Source organism: Castanea sativa, chromosome 4, assembly GCF_040712315.1.
Source record: "Castanea sativa cultivar Marrone di Chiusa Pesio chromosome 4, ASM4071231v1".
NCBI classification, from domain to species: Eukaryota; Viridiplantae; Streptophyta; class Magnoliopsida; order Fagales; family Fagaceae; genus Castanea; species Castanea sativa.
Genome location: NC_134016.1, coordinates 2,664,217 through 2,685,322, shown reverse-complemented (window position 1 = coordinate 2,685,322; position 21,106 = coordinate 2,664,217). Strand labels below are relative to the sequence as shown.

At 35.4% G+C, this 21,106-nt stretch overlaps 1 protein-coding gene across 2 annotated transcripts; it reads right to left on the bottom strand.

Annotated features, from left to right (window-relative positions):
- Positions 1-1,980: 1,980 nt before the first annotated feature.
- On the bottom strand, positions 1,981-18,246 carry LOC142631275 (formin-like protein 14). 2 transcript variants are annotated; one of them, XM_075805404.1, is made up of 18 exons: positions 18,051-18,246; positions 16,491-16,614; positions 15,661-16,367; positions 15,310-15,531; positions 13,410-15,073; positions 12,872-12,998; positions 11,470-11,541; positions 9,681-9,779; positions 7,841-7,882; positions 7,677-7,757; positions 7,525-7,575; positions 7,359-7,440; positions 7,171-7,265; positions 4,999-5,070; positions 4,772-4,888; positions 3,214-3,282; positions 3,072-3,138; positions 1,981-2,636 (listed from the first exon to the last, which is right to left on the bottom strand). In XM_075805404.1, exons 2-18 carry the CDS (start codon positions 16,561-16,563, stop codon positions 2,443-2,445), a joined length of 3,834 nt encoding a protein of 1,277 aa, XP_075661519.1. In that variant the 5' UTR covers positions 16,564-16,614; positions 18,051-18,246; the 3' UTR covers positions 1,981-2,442. The 2 variants fall into 2 exon arrangements, with proteins under 2 accessions (XP_075661519.1, XP_075661517.1); XM_075805402.1 differs by having other exon boundaries at positions 7,359-7,575.
- Positions 18,247-21,106: the final 2,860 nt, after the last annotated feature.

Sequence of the window (21,106 nt, the reverse complement as noted above, 5' to 3'; positions counted from 1 at the left end):
ATAGTTTCTCGACAAGTGGTGAGTTGAAATAGCGAGACTGCGTGTAAAAGTGGGGCGGCGACGGAAAAGTGTGGAAAAGAAAGCCAAAAGACAAAGAAAGGGACGGTCAGTTTTGGAAAAATGTGGGGAATGGAAGAAATGAAAAATGGGGATGAAATGAATGAATGATAGTTTTGATCTTTAAGAATCAGCAAAGCACGGGAAAGGAATGATGTGTGTTTCAGAGGTGGGCTCCCACATGGTGACTCAGGTGGGGCCAGTTTTTTTTTTTGTGGATCAAAACTATGAAACCCATGGTGGGGTCTTTTCTTTATTTTGCTCTTGTGGCCTTTACCTTGTCACGAAGATTCTCTGATTTTTTCTCATTTATGGTTTGTTATGGTGGAGCAATAAGTTAACCCAAATTGGAGTAGTTTCTGGACTCAACCCCCAAAAAAAAAATAAAAATAAAAAAAACCCATAGTGCAATTAAGTTATAATTGGTTAAGTGTCCATTTGGGTTACAATAAAAAATAAAAATTATTTTACTATTCAGCTTATTTTTGTTATTATTTATGAGTCCACTGTACTTTTTGACACTACTTATGAACTTCTCTGTACTATTTTAACTAACTTTTATCTTTATCTATGGTACTTTCAGTAATAATTTTTCAGTTTCAACAAAATAAACAGTATCCAAATACACCCTAAATATCATTTTTTTTATAGAACTATTATTAATTCTACTTTTTTAGTAGAGTAAAAGTTTTTATTTTTGTAAGAAAAATTGAGATTTTATTAAATAGATAATTATCAGTTAGGTAACTCTCTATCTTTTCTCAAGCTATCACTCAAAAATTCAGGTCCATCTTCAATCCATACAAGATCATGACTTAATTTGTGTAATACTCATTTTGATCTTTAAAGTTTTGAGATGTTTCATTTTAATTCATCGGGTTTAATTTTGCTTTTCAAAATAATCCTATCTACCATTCATGTTTGAATAGTGACTAATCTATCATTCAATCCATACAAGATCATGACTTAAGTTGTGTGTAAAATTGTACTAATTTTGATCTTTAAAGTTTTGATATGTTTCTTTTTTCATTTTAATTCATCTGGTTTAATTTTGCTTTCAAAATAACCCTACCATTCATGTTTGAATAGTGACTAATCTGTCATTCATTAAGTTATACGCCACTTGGCTTTTTGTTAACACCTAAGTGGCGTTAACAAAAGTTTAATAACATTGTGATAATGGCATCTTTATGCGGCGTCCCATATGTGGTTTGATCTCCACATCTTTCACTCCCAAACCACCCCCCCCACAACTAAATCAAAAAACTAAAGAAGGTTCGTTAACGAAGACATCACTCAAACTCCTAATATCCTTAGATACATTTGGCAATATTCTCTTTTTCACTTTGATGAAGACTTTGCATTCATCAATAAGAATATTGATACAATTGGCAATACTTTGTTTTTCTCTTTGTCAACATTAAGAAATAACGCTTCCTTCATCGCACTAAATTCCACAATAGATAAGAGTTTGAAAATGGCATGCATTGTAACGAAACAAATTAAGCACAGCAATCTTTCTAAAATATCCAAGAAAAAGTGACGAGTGCAAGTATGGGAAACAATGGTATCAAACACACGAATCCCAACTTAGTGTGTTTAAGAAAGATGCTTATATTTATTTTAAAAAAAATTAAATTTGTGCCATTCACAACTTTGCACTTGCATAGCATGCATTTTAATATTTTATTGAAACGAAATAAATATAAACAATCTTTCCTTAAAGTGATGACCGAAATGTGGCTACTGGCTAATACCCCCTCACATAGCTCAACTAAGGGTATTTTTTTAGGTAGATTATTAAGTTAATTAGGTGTTCTTTATTTGGAGATTAATTTGGTATTATTAAAATGCATGCCATTCTCAAACTCCATTCTATTTTGTAAGGAAGGGAATAATGATGTAATATCATGAATCAGCATCTGAAAGAAAAGAATCAACCGGTCGGCTAAACTTGCAGCTATTGCAGCTGCTACAAAATTTTAAATCTATATAGCATGAAACATTTTGTTGGAAAGAAGGGGAGAGGGCTTCTGCTCTGCTAATGCTAAGTGTGCCTTTCCTAAATTATATACAGATTGAATACAATTTGAGCAGGCCATAATGTCATTGATTTACATGAAAGGCAAAAGGCTGTACCTGATAATAGCAAAATGTGTCAACTTTCCCTGAAGTTGCGTGATTTTGGACAAGTAAACTGTGCATTGTGAGACACATCTGCATTGCCAAAGTGATTCCCAGAAAAGCAGCAACTTGCCAATTCAGCTGTGTGACTTTGGGTTGGTGCAATTTGAATGCATGAGTCAACCTCCATCGATTAAAGTCAGCCCAAATGTGTTGGACGTATAAAACATATTCAAGAAGTAATCTGCCTCTTGCATCTTCCTAAGAATTTATGTGGGTTTCATGCTGTTTCATGCCGCTCTGTTGAACACCATCTCTCCTTGTGGATGAATTAGCTGCTGTCCGTTCTTTCATGGCTTCCTTCTCCAATTTCTTCTTTTCAGCATCAGCCTGCCTTTCATTCTCATCTCGTGACTTATTGAACGTCTTAACAAAGACAACCAAGATTTGTGTCACTGATGCAAAAGCCACCAAACAGGTTTCATCAGTTCATATAACAAACCCAATATTTATATGGGTGTGGGGGATCATAATCTCTATTTTACATTTCAAAGGAGATTTCTTACACCATGGACCAAATAGTAAGCACCTATATCCTTTGAAGTTATGATTTTTATGAGAATCAGTAAAAATTGAAGCAATCAGAGCTTCATTTGAGAGAAACCATAAAAGTTACATCAGTTCCTAACTTTCCTCAATGTTGGAAAGCCAGTTAATATTGATTACATGCTGGTCCCATGGATTAATCGAAATGAGGGTAAGCTCTAACTTCCTCGAGAAAAGCAAGTTCCTTTTGTGAAGGATGTAAAATATCAAACAGCGAAATTTTACTAGTCTGCAAAAGATTGCTTTTGTGTGTGTGTACACATATAGAGAAGAACAAATCAGACCTTGCTCGAAGGGGCACCGAGCTGGATCCTCCCCAAAGTACTGGGACAATGAATCTGCATTTCTTCCCTGCAAGGCAATACTTAGGATTTCAGTCATAGGCAGCACGGTGTCTTAGAATAATTATGACTGCACAGGACTCACCACTTCAGAATACAAGGAGATAAGTGACCTAACTTCAGCTTCTGCGGTGTCGAGAAAATTCTTCAGCACCTGAAAATGAGGAGTTTCTGGTATTCATACTTGCTAAAGGTCCAAGCCAAAAAATAATGCTATACAAACAACTTATTTGTAATGTGGTGCCATTGCTGACTACAATATCCCAAGCAACAATTAACACAGTACCTTCCAATTTGTGGAACAAGCAAATAATCCGAAAGTGTGGAATTAAACCAAGTATCAAGTCATTTCAACACTTGCTAAACACAAGTTTATTCAGATGTGTCTCATTTGTTCACTAGTTGGTTGGTGTTTGCCAGTTAAAGTACATAGAAATTTAATTTTTACATAAATACAAAATTTACAAGACATCAAAATAAAAGTGTAGGTGAATATATTATATTGATGCAAAGCCAGAGAGCCAGAGAAAATAAAATATAAGATTGAGCAAAATGGTTACTGATACATATTCAAGAGATACAAAAGAAAGACCAAATGATGTAAAACTAAAAACTAGTGCCCTAATGCTACTATGCTAAGTGCATATGATAAAATTACAATGAGAAATGACATAAAAAATATTAACATGAAACTCAATCAAAATCAATAAAAACCAAACAGGAGAATTTTTTGCTGACTTTTGTCAGAACCAAAATACAATATACTCTAGCCAATCTCAATAAATTTTGCCATCATTGAGGATTTACTAGGTGATACATAATTTTAATTTTTGGGTCTCATATATAAATAGGTGTGTGTATTGATAGGATAGTAACTCCTTGGATCTTGAACCCAAAACCTAATTCTGGATCCTATTATTGGGGTGAGAGGCAGTGCCTCTGTGTATTTTTTTCCTTTTTTTTTTTTGGGTTGGGGGGGGGGGGGGGGTGTTTGGGGCAGGGTGGAGACATCTTTCTTCAACAAACCACAAAAATAGGTGATGTTCATGAAGTCTTAGTCTAGGTGATCCCTTTTTACTAAAATCTTCTGCTTTGCACACCCTGCTTAGCAAATAAATAAACAAATAAAAATGATAGCACGTCATACAAATCAAGAATGTCTTCAGGGATGCTTTTTCTTTGATAAAATCAGCATGCAATAGCTTAGAGGGCTGTTGGTAAAAGCAAGCCGACTAATTAGCCAAATTTTTTTTAGCACTTAAAAAAAGTATTAAATGGCAAAAATCTGGTAAATGCTTCAGACTCTCCAGGTATTAAATTTAGTTTATAAGGGAGCAAGAAATTTATCTGGATGTAATATAAAAATGAAATTCCCCAGCAACCCTGCATATTTGACTGGTTGCCATATTCTAACTAGAAGAAGAAAATTCTTCCAATGTGCAGCTAAATCCACTATCCATATTCATATTCTTATTCAATTAGTATTTGACCATATGAACCACAGAAATAAAGGTGATCTCCAGGAGCAAAAATCCTAGAGGGGAGTCTTTAACAAAAAGAAAAACATTCTTGCTAAATGATCTTATAATAATTAAAAACACACACACACACACATACACACACATCTTCCTGATATTCCTCACCTTTCGAAATCCCACAGAGATAGCTCCATCATTTTCTGAAGCAGCGAGTTCTTGCTCAACCTTCTCAAGACCTTTGCTGACAGCTTGCATTTCTTCAGCCAAAGCTTTCAATTGAATCTAGTCATTTGTGAAGGCCCAAGCAACAGGTTATGTAGATCAGCTATAAACCACCCATTAAAAAGTTACAAGAAACAAAGGAGCCAAAACTAGCAAGATAATAAACAGACCTTAGCGGCAGCTTCTAAATGACCAAGATCCTTATCAAAATCCAGTAACTCAGGCATTTTTTCAGAAAGGAGCTAATGACGAAAAAAAAAAAAAAAATTAATATGGAAGCATAAAAAATCCCGTCCAAATGCAAAAACAATTCTACAACAAATTTGAATAAAACAATGAAGGGAACCTGAACATGCTGAAATTTTGAAATTGAAACATCAACAACAATAATTAGACAAATAAAAATATCTTAAAACAGACAGTTTACTCCACTCTCCAGTGTATTGATCTATGATAATACTGCCAACAAAATTTGGATGTTAAAGAATTTAACCATATGCTTATGGTGTTCATAGCTAAGTTCGCAAACTCGACACCTCTTCCTAAAAATCAGAAGATTCTTTTGCCATCTATTTGGGTAAGTTCATGTTTTTAAGATGGAAGGGGGTCACTTAGAAAAAGCAACTTTCAGTATTGTTAAATTACCGATTCTCCTAAAAGCTTAAACTATTAGGATATCGTAAATTTGATCATTTAACCAATACTTCTAACACCCCCCTCACGTGTGGGCTGAAACTACCTTTTAATAGGTGAGACCCAACACGTGGGAATTTAAATGGGAGGTAGAGTGGAAGAGACAATGATTGAACTTAGGATCTCATGCTTTAATACTATGTTAAATTACCGAATCTCCCAAAAGCTTAAGCTATTAGGATATGATAAATTTAATCATTTAACCAATATTTCTAACAAGACCATCAATGAAACCTTTTTTACCCTCAATTAGATAAAATTCAGATTGCCAGTGGACCCCACAAATGGCAATAGGTGACAATAGTGACAGGAAGAGTGCAAAAAATTACTCCATTGTAACTTGCTACAAGACTCTTTTCACTTAAGGAGACAGAAGCAGGTATATGTTTAGGGTTTTTTTTCCTCCCTCATATCTTAATAGAAGGAATTCATTAATCACATTTCACATTATTACACTATCATTAACATAATAGCTTTATAACACATATTGTGATATGTCATGACAAGCAGTGACACTTCACACCTCATCCAAGACATTGCTTTTTTCCTTCATTAATGCTGGAGAATTCTGGATCAATCAACAATACTACCCAAACATGCCAGATGTCATTGCATTGATATAAACTGATACCTAAAAGGCATGCCCTATACTGAGTTGGAGTCTTGGGTAGCAGGTGGTTTCCAATGTAACATAACTGATCAATAAAACACAATCGAGTATAATGCTGATTACTTTTTTTTTTTTAAACATAGTTTAATACTGGGCATGAGGGGTAAATACCCCTGGTTTACCCGGAAACTGGTTTAGGCGGGCGGGGTCAGTTGCCCATAGCTGTAGGTTTTATAGTCCATACAGATTTTCTTTAAAAAGGTTCCCTGAGTTATCTACACACACACATACACACACACACACAAACAAACAAACAAAAAAAAAAACTGATTTTAAAGCATTGAGATAATTGTCAAACAACAATCACAAAATGTATCAAAAGGAAGCCTCAAACTGAGCCTGACCCTAAACCAGTCTTTATTCAGAACACCTGAGCTCAAATACCAGAAAATTCCATTCGGCAACACTGCAAGCGGCCAGGAACATCCATTGAAAAGAAAAATACTAAGGATATTTTCCTCAAAGAAAGATTAAGATATCCAGGACTGACAAAAGAAGAAAAGAACAAGACATCTCTGCCTCAAATCTGATGATAGTGGAGCCACAGGTCAATATTGTGCATGTGTCTGTGAGTGTGAGAGAGAGTGTGTATACATTGTACAAGCCAAGGTTGAGTAGAAAGAGACCCTTCATGGGAAAGGGCAGGATCAAGAAAGAGCTTAAATGGGAGTTCCTGGTGTCAGAATTGGATAATGTGAAAGGAGAAAAGGTGGAGATTATATCAAAGTAGAGTTTCACTACCATCCTCCTCAACCCTTTAAATGGAGTGCTGCATAATGATGAAGAAACCAAAAGTTGCAGCAATACCAATTTCCAAGAAAACGGACATTTTCCATTCATATATATATATATATATATATATATATATATATATTTTAACTTAAATTATATTCACCTTTTATAGGGGATAATTTAATGATAGGCTCAATATTATCAAACCACGAAGCAAATATTTTGTGGGAAATTTCAAAAATTCTACCTTGCACAAATAATGCATTAAAGTCATTTTGCTGTTTCTTGCACGAGTATCAGATAACTTAAGAAGGCTATCCAATTTGAATCCTATGGCAGATCCTGCAATATCCAAAAAAGAAACATCAATCAAGCATCACAACAGCAAAAAAATCATTAAAATATTATGATAAACAAAATACCATATAGTGGTACCTCGTGCAGTGCCCTGATTCAAGGCATTTCCTAAAGTAAGAATAGTCTGCATTATCTGTCGCAATTTGGCAGATTCTTTTACCTGCAATTTGTGTATGACATTTAAGATGTAGGACAAACATATGTTCGAAAAGACCAATTTAAAGACAATTAATTTCAGTGGTACCTCTCTAGCAGCACCATTAATTGTATTCAAATTATTTCTCAGATCATTGACCTGAACAACAAGAAGGCTATAAGCACCCACAGTTATCAACAGTACTAGCATGCAAAACCTTGTCACCTATAAAAGAACAAGCAGATCCTCAAACAATATACCTGACTAGAAAATGTGATTTTAAAAGCAAATACTCGTAACTTGGATTCTATTCGCGGAACCTTCATCAGCTCAAGGAAAAACTGAGATACATCAAATTCAACATTTGTTAGCAATCATATTATAGAATTTGGAATCCATTGAAGAAATTGGCATCTGGGAGAACCTGTTCACACTTTCCAAGCATTTCCTTATCACCTGTATAATTCTGAAACAAACATAATCAACAAGAAACAATCATTTAGTAACAAGCACAGTTTCAGTGACCTATTAAACCAGTTACAATACCACACACATTATAAAATCCTCATTTTTCCAACAGATAACAATGATAAAATTTATGAATGAAGCATACTCTTGACTTAATCTCTCCCTGCAAAGAGACTGGGACACCGGATTAGAAACTGATGAAACAACTGACTAACTTTATGCCCCTAGGACACTTAAAACTAGAAAGTACTTGACAACACCAATTAAGAAAATATAAAATTCTGCAAAGGTGCTTTATATATATATATATATATATAATCTAGTTCTTCCTTGCAGATAAAACACGCTATTTCAACCATTAACCAAAGTTTAAAGCTGTTTGAAACCCTAAGACACTTTTTATAAAGCTTCAAAACCCCTTGACAAGACACCACATGTGGGCCACAAACATCAACAGTTCTATGTTGCCAAACATATCACTCTAAAGACAACACATTAATATTCTCCCTGAGTAGGAGCAACTTGAACTTAGTTTTGTAATGTTGCAGTACAAGAATGCTCAAACTACAAACTTGCATTGACTTTTCTTCTGCTTTTGAAAACAAAGTTCATTAATATATATATATATAGACACACATCATTTTTTCTCCACATTTTCGGGTTCATTTGGAATCACATATGCAATGATTTGAATAGTATGAGTGTGGGTTTGGATTAGCTTTTTTCTTTTAGTGTTTTTTTGTTTATTTTCTTATGTATAGCTTTTTAAAACCTCACTTTTTCTAGATATGACTGTACTTTTGCCGAATTTCAGCAAATAAGCTTAAAAAGTTAATCCAAACACAAACGAAACAACTGATCTTTGATCATGTCTTGTTCAAAAAGAAATAACGTTTGATCTCTTCTTGCTCCTTTGCAATCTTAAGTCTTTGTCTTGCATCCTTTATTCTCTTGAACCTTCTCTTTGCCCTCAATTTGCATCCACAATTTCAAAGCTTACCAATCTGTTTTTGAACTCTTTAACCTCAATTTAGTCTGGATATTTTTCTTGTTCAACTTTGCATCCATAATTTCAAAATCTTACGAATCCGTTCAGTTGTCTACTTCAATGGCTACATCTTGGCCTCCAATTCCTCACCATTGGTACCAAGGAGTTTACTTCCATGTAATATATAAAGAAACTGAACCAAGAAAAAGTGAAGCATCTTTTGGTACAACTATCATAAATTGCAATTCACTAGACTAATAAATTGCTAATCTATTTCGTCCTCAGATTGGTAAACAATTTGGCCATCAATGATTTCTTATGGGTTACCTTGCTGATGCTGAATTCAATGTTAATTTGTTTAGAGGTGGTGGATCAACGCAAACAGAAGAAGTAGCAAGGACACAAGAATAATAGCTTGGATAGGCTAGAGCGCCATTTGCCTTCTATGGCTCCTTTGCACGTAGCCAAATAATAAAAAAATCTTCAAGAAAGAAGAGTCCTACCTTTAAGCTGACGGTTTTAACTTTTTTTTATTTCCTTTTGAGGAAATATCCCTAGCCCTTCCATCTTTTTTTTTTTTTGAGTCTAAATCTTTTCAGCTTAGGCCTTGCAGCTTAGTATACCACAAGTCACTCTTTTCTTTAAACAGATTTCTTTATTCATCTAACAAACCAAGCATAGTAACTATGTTCCTAATTGTGAAAGCAACAAAGGACACCATAACTTCAGTTTCAAGTTAAATGCAAGCATAAGAGAGAGAGAGAGAGAGAGACAGAGAGAGACAGAGAGAGAGAGAGAGAGAGATTACCTTAAGCGTTTCCATTTCTTCCTTTGTGGGACAGAATTTAATAAGATTCTCAACCTGATCAATGTCTAGAACAGAAGAATCCAAAGCCAGAACTGCACTCTGGAGGCACAGATGACAAAGTAGAGGACAGTCAACTAACAAGTAAAAGTTTCACAAAAAGGTTAAGCTTTGTGAGCAAAAAGAAGAAAGGGCTGAGCCTTGAGACAATATATAAGGGAAGCAATATAACAAACTTCACTAAAGAAGAGCACACCAGTATACTAACATAACATATCAAGATCAATGAGACAATTGTGAGCTAATATTAGTTGATTCCTTAGACTAATAATTTAGAGAGTGTTAAGAAAATCACAAGCTAATAGATGTCACTCCTGACCATATATAGAAACAATGTGAGGCGTGATAACAGTTGTATTAGAAAATTAAGCATAATCAATGAGATAATTGTGAAATCACTGATAACATCTGTTATTTTGATAAATTTTACGATTTACAAAAAATGCTGGAGAACATAAAATAGTGAAACAGAAATGCACTCCCATAATCCCCAATTCCCCCTTAAGCAACCAGAAAAGATAACAAAATCTTATATAAGCAACAAAGACAAGCCCATTTATTTGAGAAAATTTCCTTGTCTCTTATTACATTATGCTAGTTTTCCTTAATGAGGTCCAATGCACTCAAACATTGTGGTTCAACTCAATCCTCAACAATGAGAACATGCAACGTTATCATTTGTTTAATCTCCTCTCCAAGGTCCCAAAACTAGCTCACAATTGATCCATTTGGGATTTGAATTTAACTAGACCACCAAATTAGGATCTGATTATTATACCAAATCATTTTTTTTTTTATTCAATTTCACATCACATTTCCAAGTTTCAGTTATTAGAAATAGGGCAGATTCTGATTCGAATATTTATAATTACAAAATTTCACATAACACTCAATATGAGGGTTGACTAGTACTAGAGCCAAAGGAAGCAACGAAGACGTGATTGAGAGAGTTCAGAACTAGAAATATTAACAACTATAATTATTAATCAAACATAATCTTATTAATCAAGTTGATAACAACCTATAATTATTTAAAGAATTAGCTCATTTTTAATTATTTCTTAGTTTAGATTATTTTTACTTATTTACTGGTACTTAAAACCACACTTATTAGTTTGTAAGTTTTGTTTAGTTGTAGACTTTTCTGTTGGCCTTTCAAATTAAGAATCCTAACCTTATTGGACAAGAAAAGTGAGTGTCCATAAAGATGTCATCTAAACCAAAGAAAGTTAAGTCCATAAGTGAGAAGTAAATGCTCCGTTTTGTGGAACACATGAATACCTAGTGTGATTCTCTCTTTCTTTCTTCTTTTCCTTTCTCTCCTTGATTAGTAAATATAACTCAAGTAACCACATAGGATTAAAACTGTTATCTCACCTCCATCCCTTGCTTATGGGAAGAAAATGCCATTTGGATCAAATACCATTAGCTTTTCCTTCTTTTTTATTTCCTGTTCCTGTGCACATGCAGTATTCATAGCTTATCAATTTTTTTCTCGCCTCTTTACCACCCCAAGTTAAACCTCTCCTTTTCAGGACTTAAATCATTCAACAAGTCCTCACAACCATAAGCCAACATGATTCTTTCATTAGACAGCATAACACTAGATGCAGGCATTTTTTATTAGTTAAAAAAGAAACCCACAAGACCTACAAACAATCTCTTTCTAAGATCTGTCAAATTGCATTTCGGTTAGTTGAACAAGTAGCAGGAGTAAAAGAAAATAACTTACAATCATATCTGGCAAAGGAATTTTTATTTTTGAGAGCATTATTTCACAGTTGTATGCTCTACGCAAGTCAACCTGACAGAAAGAAATACAGCACAAAAAAACTTGAGTTTAGATGCATATGGAAAAACTGATCACAATAATGTCACATTTAAGTAAAACAATTACACAACAAATATAGGAAGATAAAAGCATTAGGTACACCATTTATGAATTGTTAATGGAGAAAGTTATTATGAACTCCGGCAATAAACGTTCAAATTTAAAGTTAATTATGAGAAAATATTTACAAATATTTGCCAAAAATAAAGATAATGGTATGATATGATACAGACACAAGAATTCTTGAAAAACTATGATGATATGATATGGGGAGGACACATTAATTAATATATATTTGTGAAAATATTATTTTAATAATTTTAGTGTTGAATATAAATAACAAAGCACACAAGGTTTAAAAACAAATCTACAACATATTTAGACGCAAAAATAGATAGCAAAGGAACACATTTATCCTGAATCTTTGGATGGTATTTCCATAGCTCTAGGTACAAATTAAGTCGATAAAGTGAACAGCTGTGATATATTGGCTATGCCTCATTAAGGCTCCTTTTATATATAGAGAGATTAAATAAGGCTCCTGAGTATTGAGTTTTCTTTATCATTCAAATAGCCAACGTCACAATTTCAAGAGTTTCATATTGCAAATGCTAAAAGTATCAGACGCGAATCATATACTTGTTTCAAATGATACACTTCACGTCATAATAGAATTGTTTTTGGTATTCATTTGGATGCTAATTAACTGCAGCCATTGTATATTCATGTTATGGTTTTAATTCAGGCATAAAGTAGTTACTCAAATATTCTTATACAAATTTTAATTTACTGCCTTTAGTCATGACAAACACATGATAACCGTAAAGGATTTCATAGAGGATCCAAAACTTAAAGCTTGGCACCATTAAGCTGGGTGAAGTGGCTTGGAGTTCTTAAAATTTTATTTGTACAATGGCTTCAGGAACTTCCTTGGGAAGCATCAATTCCTCACAGTGAATAAACAAGGACTGCAATTATAAATTTTCCATCCCAAATAGGACTTCATCAGGCTAATTGTAGTGTTCAATGTTAACTCCTTTTCTAAGGATTTGTCTGTGTCACTTAGAACCTAAAACAGGTGCTTTTATCATTAAAACTATATATTTGGCATAGATATTTTCCTGATCATTCGTAACTGAATAACCTTAAAAAATAGCAAATCATAAATATTAAACTTATCACAAAAATTAAAAATGGATCCATAAAAGTTATAAATTGCTCAGCACAAAACTACTTTGATACATACAAAAATGCAACACACACACACCCATGTGCGCACACATACACGGACACAGGAGCTTACCAGTTGCACTTTCTCAGGTTTGTTCATGTTAGAACCACGTCGACCTCCACCTTTAGTGCCACTTGCATCTGAAGCAGAAGCCGCTGAGAAAAGACTCTCAAGCTCTGTTATATCTATTTCAGGAGCCCTAACAAAAAATTCCAACAGTATATGAGAAATGTTACAAGAGCAAACCCAATTAAACCACCCCCAACACACAGACACCGAACAAAGCAAAAGACCAGAAAAATAATGCAAATCAACTAAAAACACAGGAGAACATAGTATTACATTCAGAAAAAGAAAAAGTAAACAGAAAATGTGAAACTAAAGGTTGGCTGCTCTCAAGTTGATGTTCAATTTAACATACTCAGCCTTTGATTAGAATGAATTGATTCATATCAACGAGTGCCATTACCATTCAGTATACTGAATATGAGATCTAAAAACTTCAATAATTCTTATGAAATAGTTCCTAGACATGCATAAGTTACTTTAACATCTAACAGAAGATATCATGTGGGACATATAATATCCATGCTCAATTCTTTATGCACACCTTGACTGATTTTCCTGTTTTTGAGAATCAGCCCATAAACTCCCTTGCATTGCACGTGTAACTTTCACCCAATGTAGGGGCTTTAGTGAAGCTTTCTTTGGGGCAAGAATAGCACCACCAGCTGCTCGACCTCTTCCAAGACTTGCTGGCCCTAAAGAAGCCTTCCCCCTCCCTACTGAAGGAGGTGGCGGTGGAGGCGCACCAGTGCCTTTTGCTCCAGGTGGCGGGGGAGGAGCTGGTGTTGCAGCACTACGACTTGGCAATGGAGGAGCACCAGGAGCCTTTGGTACTGGTGGTGGAGGCGGCGGGGTCAAACCTGGCTTTGCAGGTCCTGAAGACAGTGGAGGTGGAGGAGGCCTAGGGACATTACTGGAGTTACCAGCAATCGGAGGGGGAGGTGGAGGCGGCCTAGGGACATTACCAGAGTTACCAACAATCGGAGGGGGAGGGGGAGGTGGCCTAGGGACATTACCGGAGTTACCAGCAATCGGAGGGGGAGGGGGAGGTGGAGGTGGAGGTTGAGGTGGCCTAGAGCCATTACTACGGTTACCAACAATAGGAGGTGGAGGTGGAGGTGGAGGTGGAGCTGGTGGAGGTGGTAGTGGCACCCCACGAACGGAAGTGGCATTAGATGTAGAACTCAGAGGAGGCAATTTTGAGGGGGGTGGTGGTGGCGGTTGCAACTTGTTAGTTGTACTTGCCAATGTTGGTGGTGGCGGTGGCGGTGGCGGTGGTGGAGCTGGTGCTAGTGGTGTTGTCGGCTTTATAGATTGTTGACTAGATATAGAGGAATGTGGGGGAGGTGGGGGGGCTGGTGGGGGAGCTTTAGATGAATTGAAAGGTGGTGGTGGTGGAGGAGGTGGTGGTGGGCATTTACTCATAGTAGAAAATTCTGTAGAAGAATCTTTATAGGAAATGCTAGGAGGTGGAGGAGGGGGTGGCGGAGGTGGTGGACAACCCCTATTGGGAGTGGGAGGGACAAGTATTGGAGAATGACTGTTGGGAATGCTAAATGAAGGAAGGGGAGGCGGTGGTGGCGGAGGCCCTCTACTAGAATCAAGAGAGAGAGGGGGAGTTGATTGATGGGACATTGACAAAATATTTTTGCCAGAAGTAACAGGTGGAGGTGGAGGAGGAGGTGGTGGGGGTGGGTAACTAGCAGGAGGCGGTGGAGATCCTTTACTTGGAATTGCTGATTGGTCATGAAGAGATGATGGATCATTTCCAATTGCTGCTTGATCAGGAGGTTCTGAAGCAAGATTTACATCATGTTGACCATCACTTTCATATGGTAAGGGAATTGCATCAAAAATTTCCTCTGCTGCTAATTTTGATATATTTGTTGAAGATTTGGGAACATCAAATGCTTCATCTGAACTATCGGCAGTGCTAGATGCATTATTGTCTTCTTCAGAATCAGCAGGTGATAAATATAACCTTGCTTTACTTTGCAACTTTGAAAGTTCTTTCACATCACTTAAAACAGAAAGTTGTTTAAGTAGCCACAAGGCAGCATCATCACTGCTATCAACCCACTCAACACCACTGAAAAGTTCTTGAACCCTAGAAAAAGCTTCAATTGGCAATCCACCTTTCTCCTCACCATTCAAAATAGCAGTGGGGGCTTTTGGGGGAGAGATGCTTTCAACCTCCCCAAACAAAACCTGAATTTAGAAAGTTTATTTGATCAGATTAATATTTGTAGATGAGCTTGGTGGGGGGGGGGGGGGGGGATGCATGAATCCAATTAAAGTTTTAGGTTCTTTGTGGATATCAAAAAAAAATGAAGGAAAAAAAGTGTCCCAAGATGACTAAATAATCTTAATTCTCTGAGGCATCATCAGTTAATTTTTCTCTTGTTCGATCCAAGATTGAAAATGAGGGTTAGTGGTATGCTCACCTCCGCTCTGAAACCTTTTGGATACCGCTCCTTTGAATTCCAAAGAATGTCCAAATTCTCAGAGTTAAGCATCAGTATGTTGGACCGGATAAATGCTGTGTTGAACATTATTCGAAACATCATAACTTCCCTTTCTGGATCCAAGTCAAAATGAACACACTCCAACACAACATCTCCTTGCACCAAGCACTGAATGTCAATTTTAATCACATCACAGTCTGCCTGCAATAAGAGAACCATCATATTGGCATCAATTAATGCAACTTAATACAGACAAAAACAAACCTAAAACAAGAACATTTAGAACCCCAAAAAAAAAAAAAAGAATGTACAGAACCAAAGACCTCTTACTTGGCAGTAATGCCGAAGGGTCTTCTTCTTCTTCTTGTCCATAGAGAACAACATCTGGGTCGAAAGCCCACCCTTACTAAGGAGATTCCTACCAAAGATACGGATAATTGGCCGGCAGCCATTCTGAGAATCAAAGCTTGGAATGGCTCGAAGAATGACACAATCTAAAGAGAGCGCTCGTTCAGGTGGTGGCCACTCCGGAGCTATGTTTCTTCTTGCTACATACTGAAGGTAACGAAGCTGAGATGGGAATGGATTTAAAGGAGACAAGAGCTGCAAGAAGCCTTTAGGAGCCTCTCGATGCACAATTTCAAGAGTCCTGCGTTCTCCACTATGCAGTTTTTGAAAGATCAAAAAGCTAGCTAAGAGGAATGCCAAGAGTGGCCAACCCCCCCTCTCACAATGTAGAAGAATAATATTCTGTTGATTCCCAAGTGAAAGCCAACTCTCACAAACACGAAGAAAATGTTGAATCAAAGATAATGGAAGGAGAGGGCAGCCCTCATACTGTCTTGGATAATCCATAACAGTAACATCATATTCACATAGAATTTCCGCAAACTGGCTCCGTTTCTCTCCCTCACGGAAATTGAACGCAAGAAATGATGAGCCTGGGAATTCCTCATGTAACTCAGTTATGATTTCATGCAAGTATATTTGGTACATTCCATCAGGCAAGACTTCGGTGGAAAAACACGAATCAAAAACTGCAGATATTCATGAAACCAAACAGTGGGTATGCAATTATAACACATGTATGGATTCATAATTCACAAAAATACAAAGCTATAATAGCAATTTATTCAAGATTAAGGAATGAAGGCCATTACCATATACTCTGTCAACAAATTCAAGCAAGCCATCTGGGGGTCTTCTGTAAAAGAACCTGCTTAGAAGGGACATTTTTGCTGACCGAATCACATGTGCTTTGTACTAAGCCAATAAACTCAATACCTGAAGAAAATGGAGTAAAAGAACTAAGTTCTATTATTCAATTTTCTCATCTTCATTACTTAATACTTGACATCTAAAATAACAAAAACGATAACATAAGATAATAAAGTTCAAGGCCCAACAGGCACCAGTTGCATGTGTAACTTCTTTTTTATATATAAGTAAAAAATAGGTAACAATAACCAGATTCATACTTGCATGTGTAACTTACTAATCAAAAAAAGGACATAAGATTGTTAAAAAAAGAAACTCATATATATCCTCCCAGAATTTTAGCCTAACAGAGAGCACTTGAACTGCACATGAGACTCCTCTGGCCCTTTAAGGTCACCTACCAACGCCCCTTACACAAGATCAATTTTAGTACCCATGATTTCGTCAACTCAGCCACAGAAATCTACTGGGCATAGAACTAACACCAATAAGGTCTTTCATTCATTTCCCCCCTCCCAATTCATGATTTAGACACAAAAATAAATAATACATTGCTACAAGAATTTAGGGTGTGCACATATGCGTGTGACCATAGTCCAACCTTCATGATCAAGTATAGAGATTCAACCACCCTTAGTTCCTCAACCCATATGAAAAACTCCCAACACAATTCATGCCACACCAACTCACAACCACCAAGTTTAAACAATTCAAATCCAAAATCCTCAAAAGAGAATCCCAAATACATCTCCAACATAAAATAAATCAACAAAACCCTCAAACTTTTTTTTTTCTATAGGTAAGTTCCACACTCACGAAATGAGTCCTGAACCCACAACAATACCCTCCAACGTACTCTCACAGCGGAATGAAGTGCCCTAAATCCAGCACTTTCCCGCCCTTCAAATTCACATTAACAACTGACATTCTATCAATTATTCCTTACTCATGGAAACAACAGGAATTCAAAACTCCCACACAAATCATACCACTCGAACACACAACAAAAAAGTTTCCACCCAAGAATTCAACTTTGAAATTCTCAAAACAGAATCCCAAATACATCTCCAACATAACCCTCAACAAAATCCTCAAACTTTCTTGCTTACTTGTAACTTCAAAACTCACCTAACAAGTCCTAAACCTACAACCTCACCCTCCACATTACTCTCAAAAGCGAAAGAAGTGCCATTTGAGCTATACCTAATAAACTTCAACAAAATCCCATGATAACATTGAAAACCCACTTCCCATTTTCCCAATAATTCGAGCCCATGAAAGACGAAACCCTAAAAACGAAACCTTGAGAACCAAAAAACCTCCATAATTATCCAAAATTGAGGGTTTCTTCAAAATTCACATTATCAACTTACATTCTATCAGATTATTCTCTACTCTCTCTCTCTCTCACACACAAACACACAGACACACCATGTAATGTATAAACAAACAAACACGAATCGAACAGAAGCATTGAGATTTACGAAATTTGAAGAAATCACCTTCATTTTCAACGATGTTGATATCGGGCTAAGCCCGTAGCTCTGGAGAGCTCGCCGGAAGTTCGTCGCCGGAGGAGTAACGGTGGCCGTCGGTGGCGGAGCGGTATGGTGTGGATGTGTGAGCGTGAAGAAGAAGAAGAAAGAAGAATAGATATCAGAAATGAGAAGAAAAGAGAGAAAGAAACGATGTTACCGTGCTGTGCTTCGGTGGGATTTTTTTTTTCTCTTTTTTTTGGTATTGGAATGAGACAAAAACGATGTCGTTTTTGTTTGTTTTGGGGATTTTGAATTGTGTGGAAAGAATTTAAAATCGAAGCCCCCTGTAGTGTGTCTTGTCTCTCTCTTCCAGTTTTGAATAAAGAAATCTGAACTAATCATTAATCAACGACTTGCTGTGATTTCACTTTATCAGGATTTTTTTTTGGATTAACTTTGTCATAGTAGATAAACAAAATAGAAGACGCAACACAATGCAGAAGAAAAACTAATCAAACTTGGACCAATCAAACTATCTTACGTCTTTTTCTTTTTCTTTTTGTCAAAAAAATAGAAATTTTATTGATAATTCTGATCAACCACCCCTCAATCAAAATTGTCTCCAATTCACTTTGCAAATTTCAGTTTTCGTTACCAAAAACTCAAAATTGGTGGCCTCATTTTTCAAATCACCCATTTTCTTTTGTACATAGAAGTGATATTATCAACTAAAGTTTCAAATATCTATTTGCTTGTAACTCTTCGAGTATCTAGTTTTTTCTTTTTTGGTAGAAAAGGAGATAACATTCAAAAAACTAAACAGCAAACATAGGTACAGGGCAAAGCCTGTTCACACACATACCACGACAATCAGCCTCAACAAAAGGAAAAACATCCAAGGTGGATTAGAGAAAGCAGTAAAATCAGCATCCAAAGAAGTACCTAATTTAGCCAGGCAATCCGCACATCTATTGGCTTTTCTGTAGACATGTCTAAACCTCAACTAAGGGATCTGGGATTCTCTCACCAGAGTATCTAGTTATTATTGTATATATGTGTAGTCTCGGATTCAGATCCTCTAGAGTTCCTAGGGTACTCTACCAAGTAGAGTTCATTAAATCCTAACCACTCTTTAATGATTTAATGGTCTAGATTCTGCCATATCAGCATTTCATTAACAATCATCTTAATTGTTTTGTTTACAACATTATTTTATTATTTGAAGAATATTATTAATGAAATGCTGACATGGCAGAATCTAAACCATTAAATCATTAAAGAGTGGTTAGGATTTAATGAACTCTACTGGTAGAGTACCCTAAGAACTCTAGAGGATCTGAATCCGTGTAGTCTCACATGTTCGGTATAGACATGTGAATAAATTTTATATTGAATAATAATCTATATATATAATAATAGATAAAACTGAGAGAAAATTCAATTATATTTCAAATTAGAATTAAATTAGAGTCTAATTTTATGCCATGTGTCCCATTTAATCTAAGTTTTTAAATTCTTGTGTCAAGTGAGTTAATTCAATGTAAAAATTTAATTTCAATTGGAGTTTAATTTTGTGCCATGTGTCCCATATAATCTAAGTTTTGTAATTTTTGTGTTAAATGAGTTAATTTAGTGTAAAAAACGAGGAGCCCAATATAAGTAAACCATAAAAATATAATTTTTGAATGATTTTATATTTATAAGCCTTTTTTGTATAACTAAAAGCAATTTAAGTTTATAAGTCATATATATATATATATATTAATAGTTAAAGTTAAGAGAAAATCTAATTAAATTCTAAACTGGAGTCTAATTTTGCGCCACGTGTCTCATCTAATTTTTAAATTTGTGAGTCAAGTGAATTATTAGGTTCAAAAATTAAAAAGTCTAGATTCAATTAGATTCTAAATTGAATTTTAATTGGAGTTCAATTTTGCACATGTGTTCCATCTAATTTTTTAATTTTTATGGCAAGTAAATTATTGAATGCAAAAATTGAAGAGTCTAGATCTAATTATATTCTAAATTATATATATATATATATATATATATATAATTGTGATTGTTTTTAAATGTATTTATGCATATGCACGGGTTACACACTAGTTATAATAATTAGTGGTTAAAACAACATCATTAGACTCAAACTTATAAACATAAGTTTTTTGGTTAAGTCGTGTGGGAGGCAAAAACAAAACCAAGACTTAGAGTTAGGGGCTGACTTTGCTACTAGCTGTGTGTGGCGGTTTAGACCTCTGGCACTATTGCTACTTAGCCGCTAAAAGTTGTTTATTATTATTATTTTGTCTTTGATGTGTGCATCTGCTACTAGAAAATGACAAAATTATTTTGTTTAGAGGGCTAGGTTGTTTGTTTTGGGTGAAATTGATTTATGGGTAAGGATTTGCTACAAACTAAGTTGCAGCAACTCCTACAAAACGCATATGTGTCAATGCCTCTAATAAGAAAAGGTATTTTGTATCAAATAATACCACATCATGCGCATCGAAATCCAATAAATGAGAGACATGTATATGAAAATAACTACCAACTAACACATGTCTGCAAAAGTATTTTTTGTTGACAAGTCTCATATTTACTGGATTTTGATACCACTGAAATTTAATCTTAACATGGAAAAATATAAGCCTAGACAGATGTTTATCTAAGGTATTGACACGTGTGCATTTTTGCAGGAATTACTGCAACTTTCTTTGCAAAAAATCCTTGCCCTTGATTTATTAGGCTTAATTTTTTTAGTTTTACTATTGGTAATTTATGTTATTGGGCTAATTTTTTGGGATTTGTATATTTTGTTTTAGATTTTATATCTATAATTTTTTTTTATGGCCTTTAAAAGGAGGAAAATGCTAGAGTTACAAAATTTTTTACAAATTGTTGATGTGGTGGGTGATTATTGGTAAGTAAATGGTAGACTTACCAACCATTTCCACAACTTGTTTATGTGGTAACTTGTTTATGTGGTGACTTGTGAGTGGTAGAATTGTAAACTCACGTGGACTTACCATTTTTTCTACCACTTACAACTCACCACATAGGCTAGTTGTGGCCAATGTTGT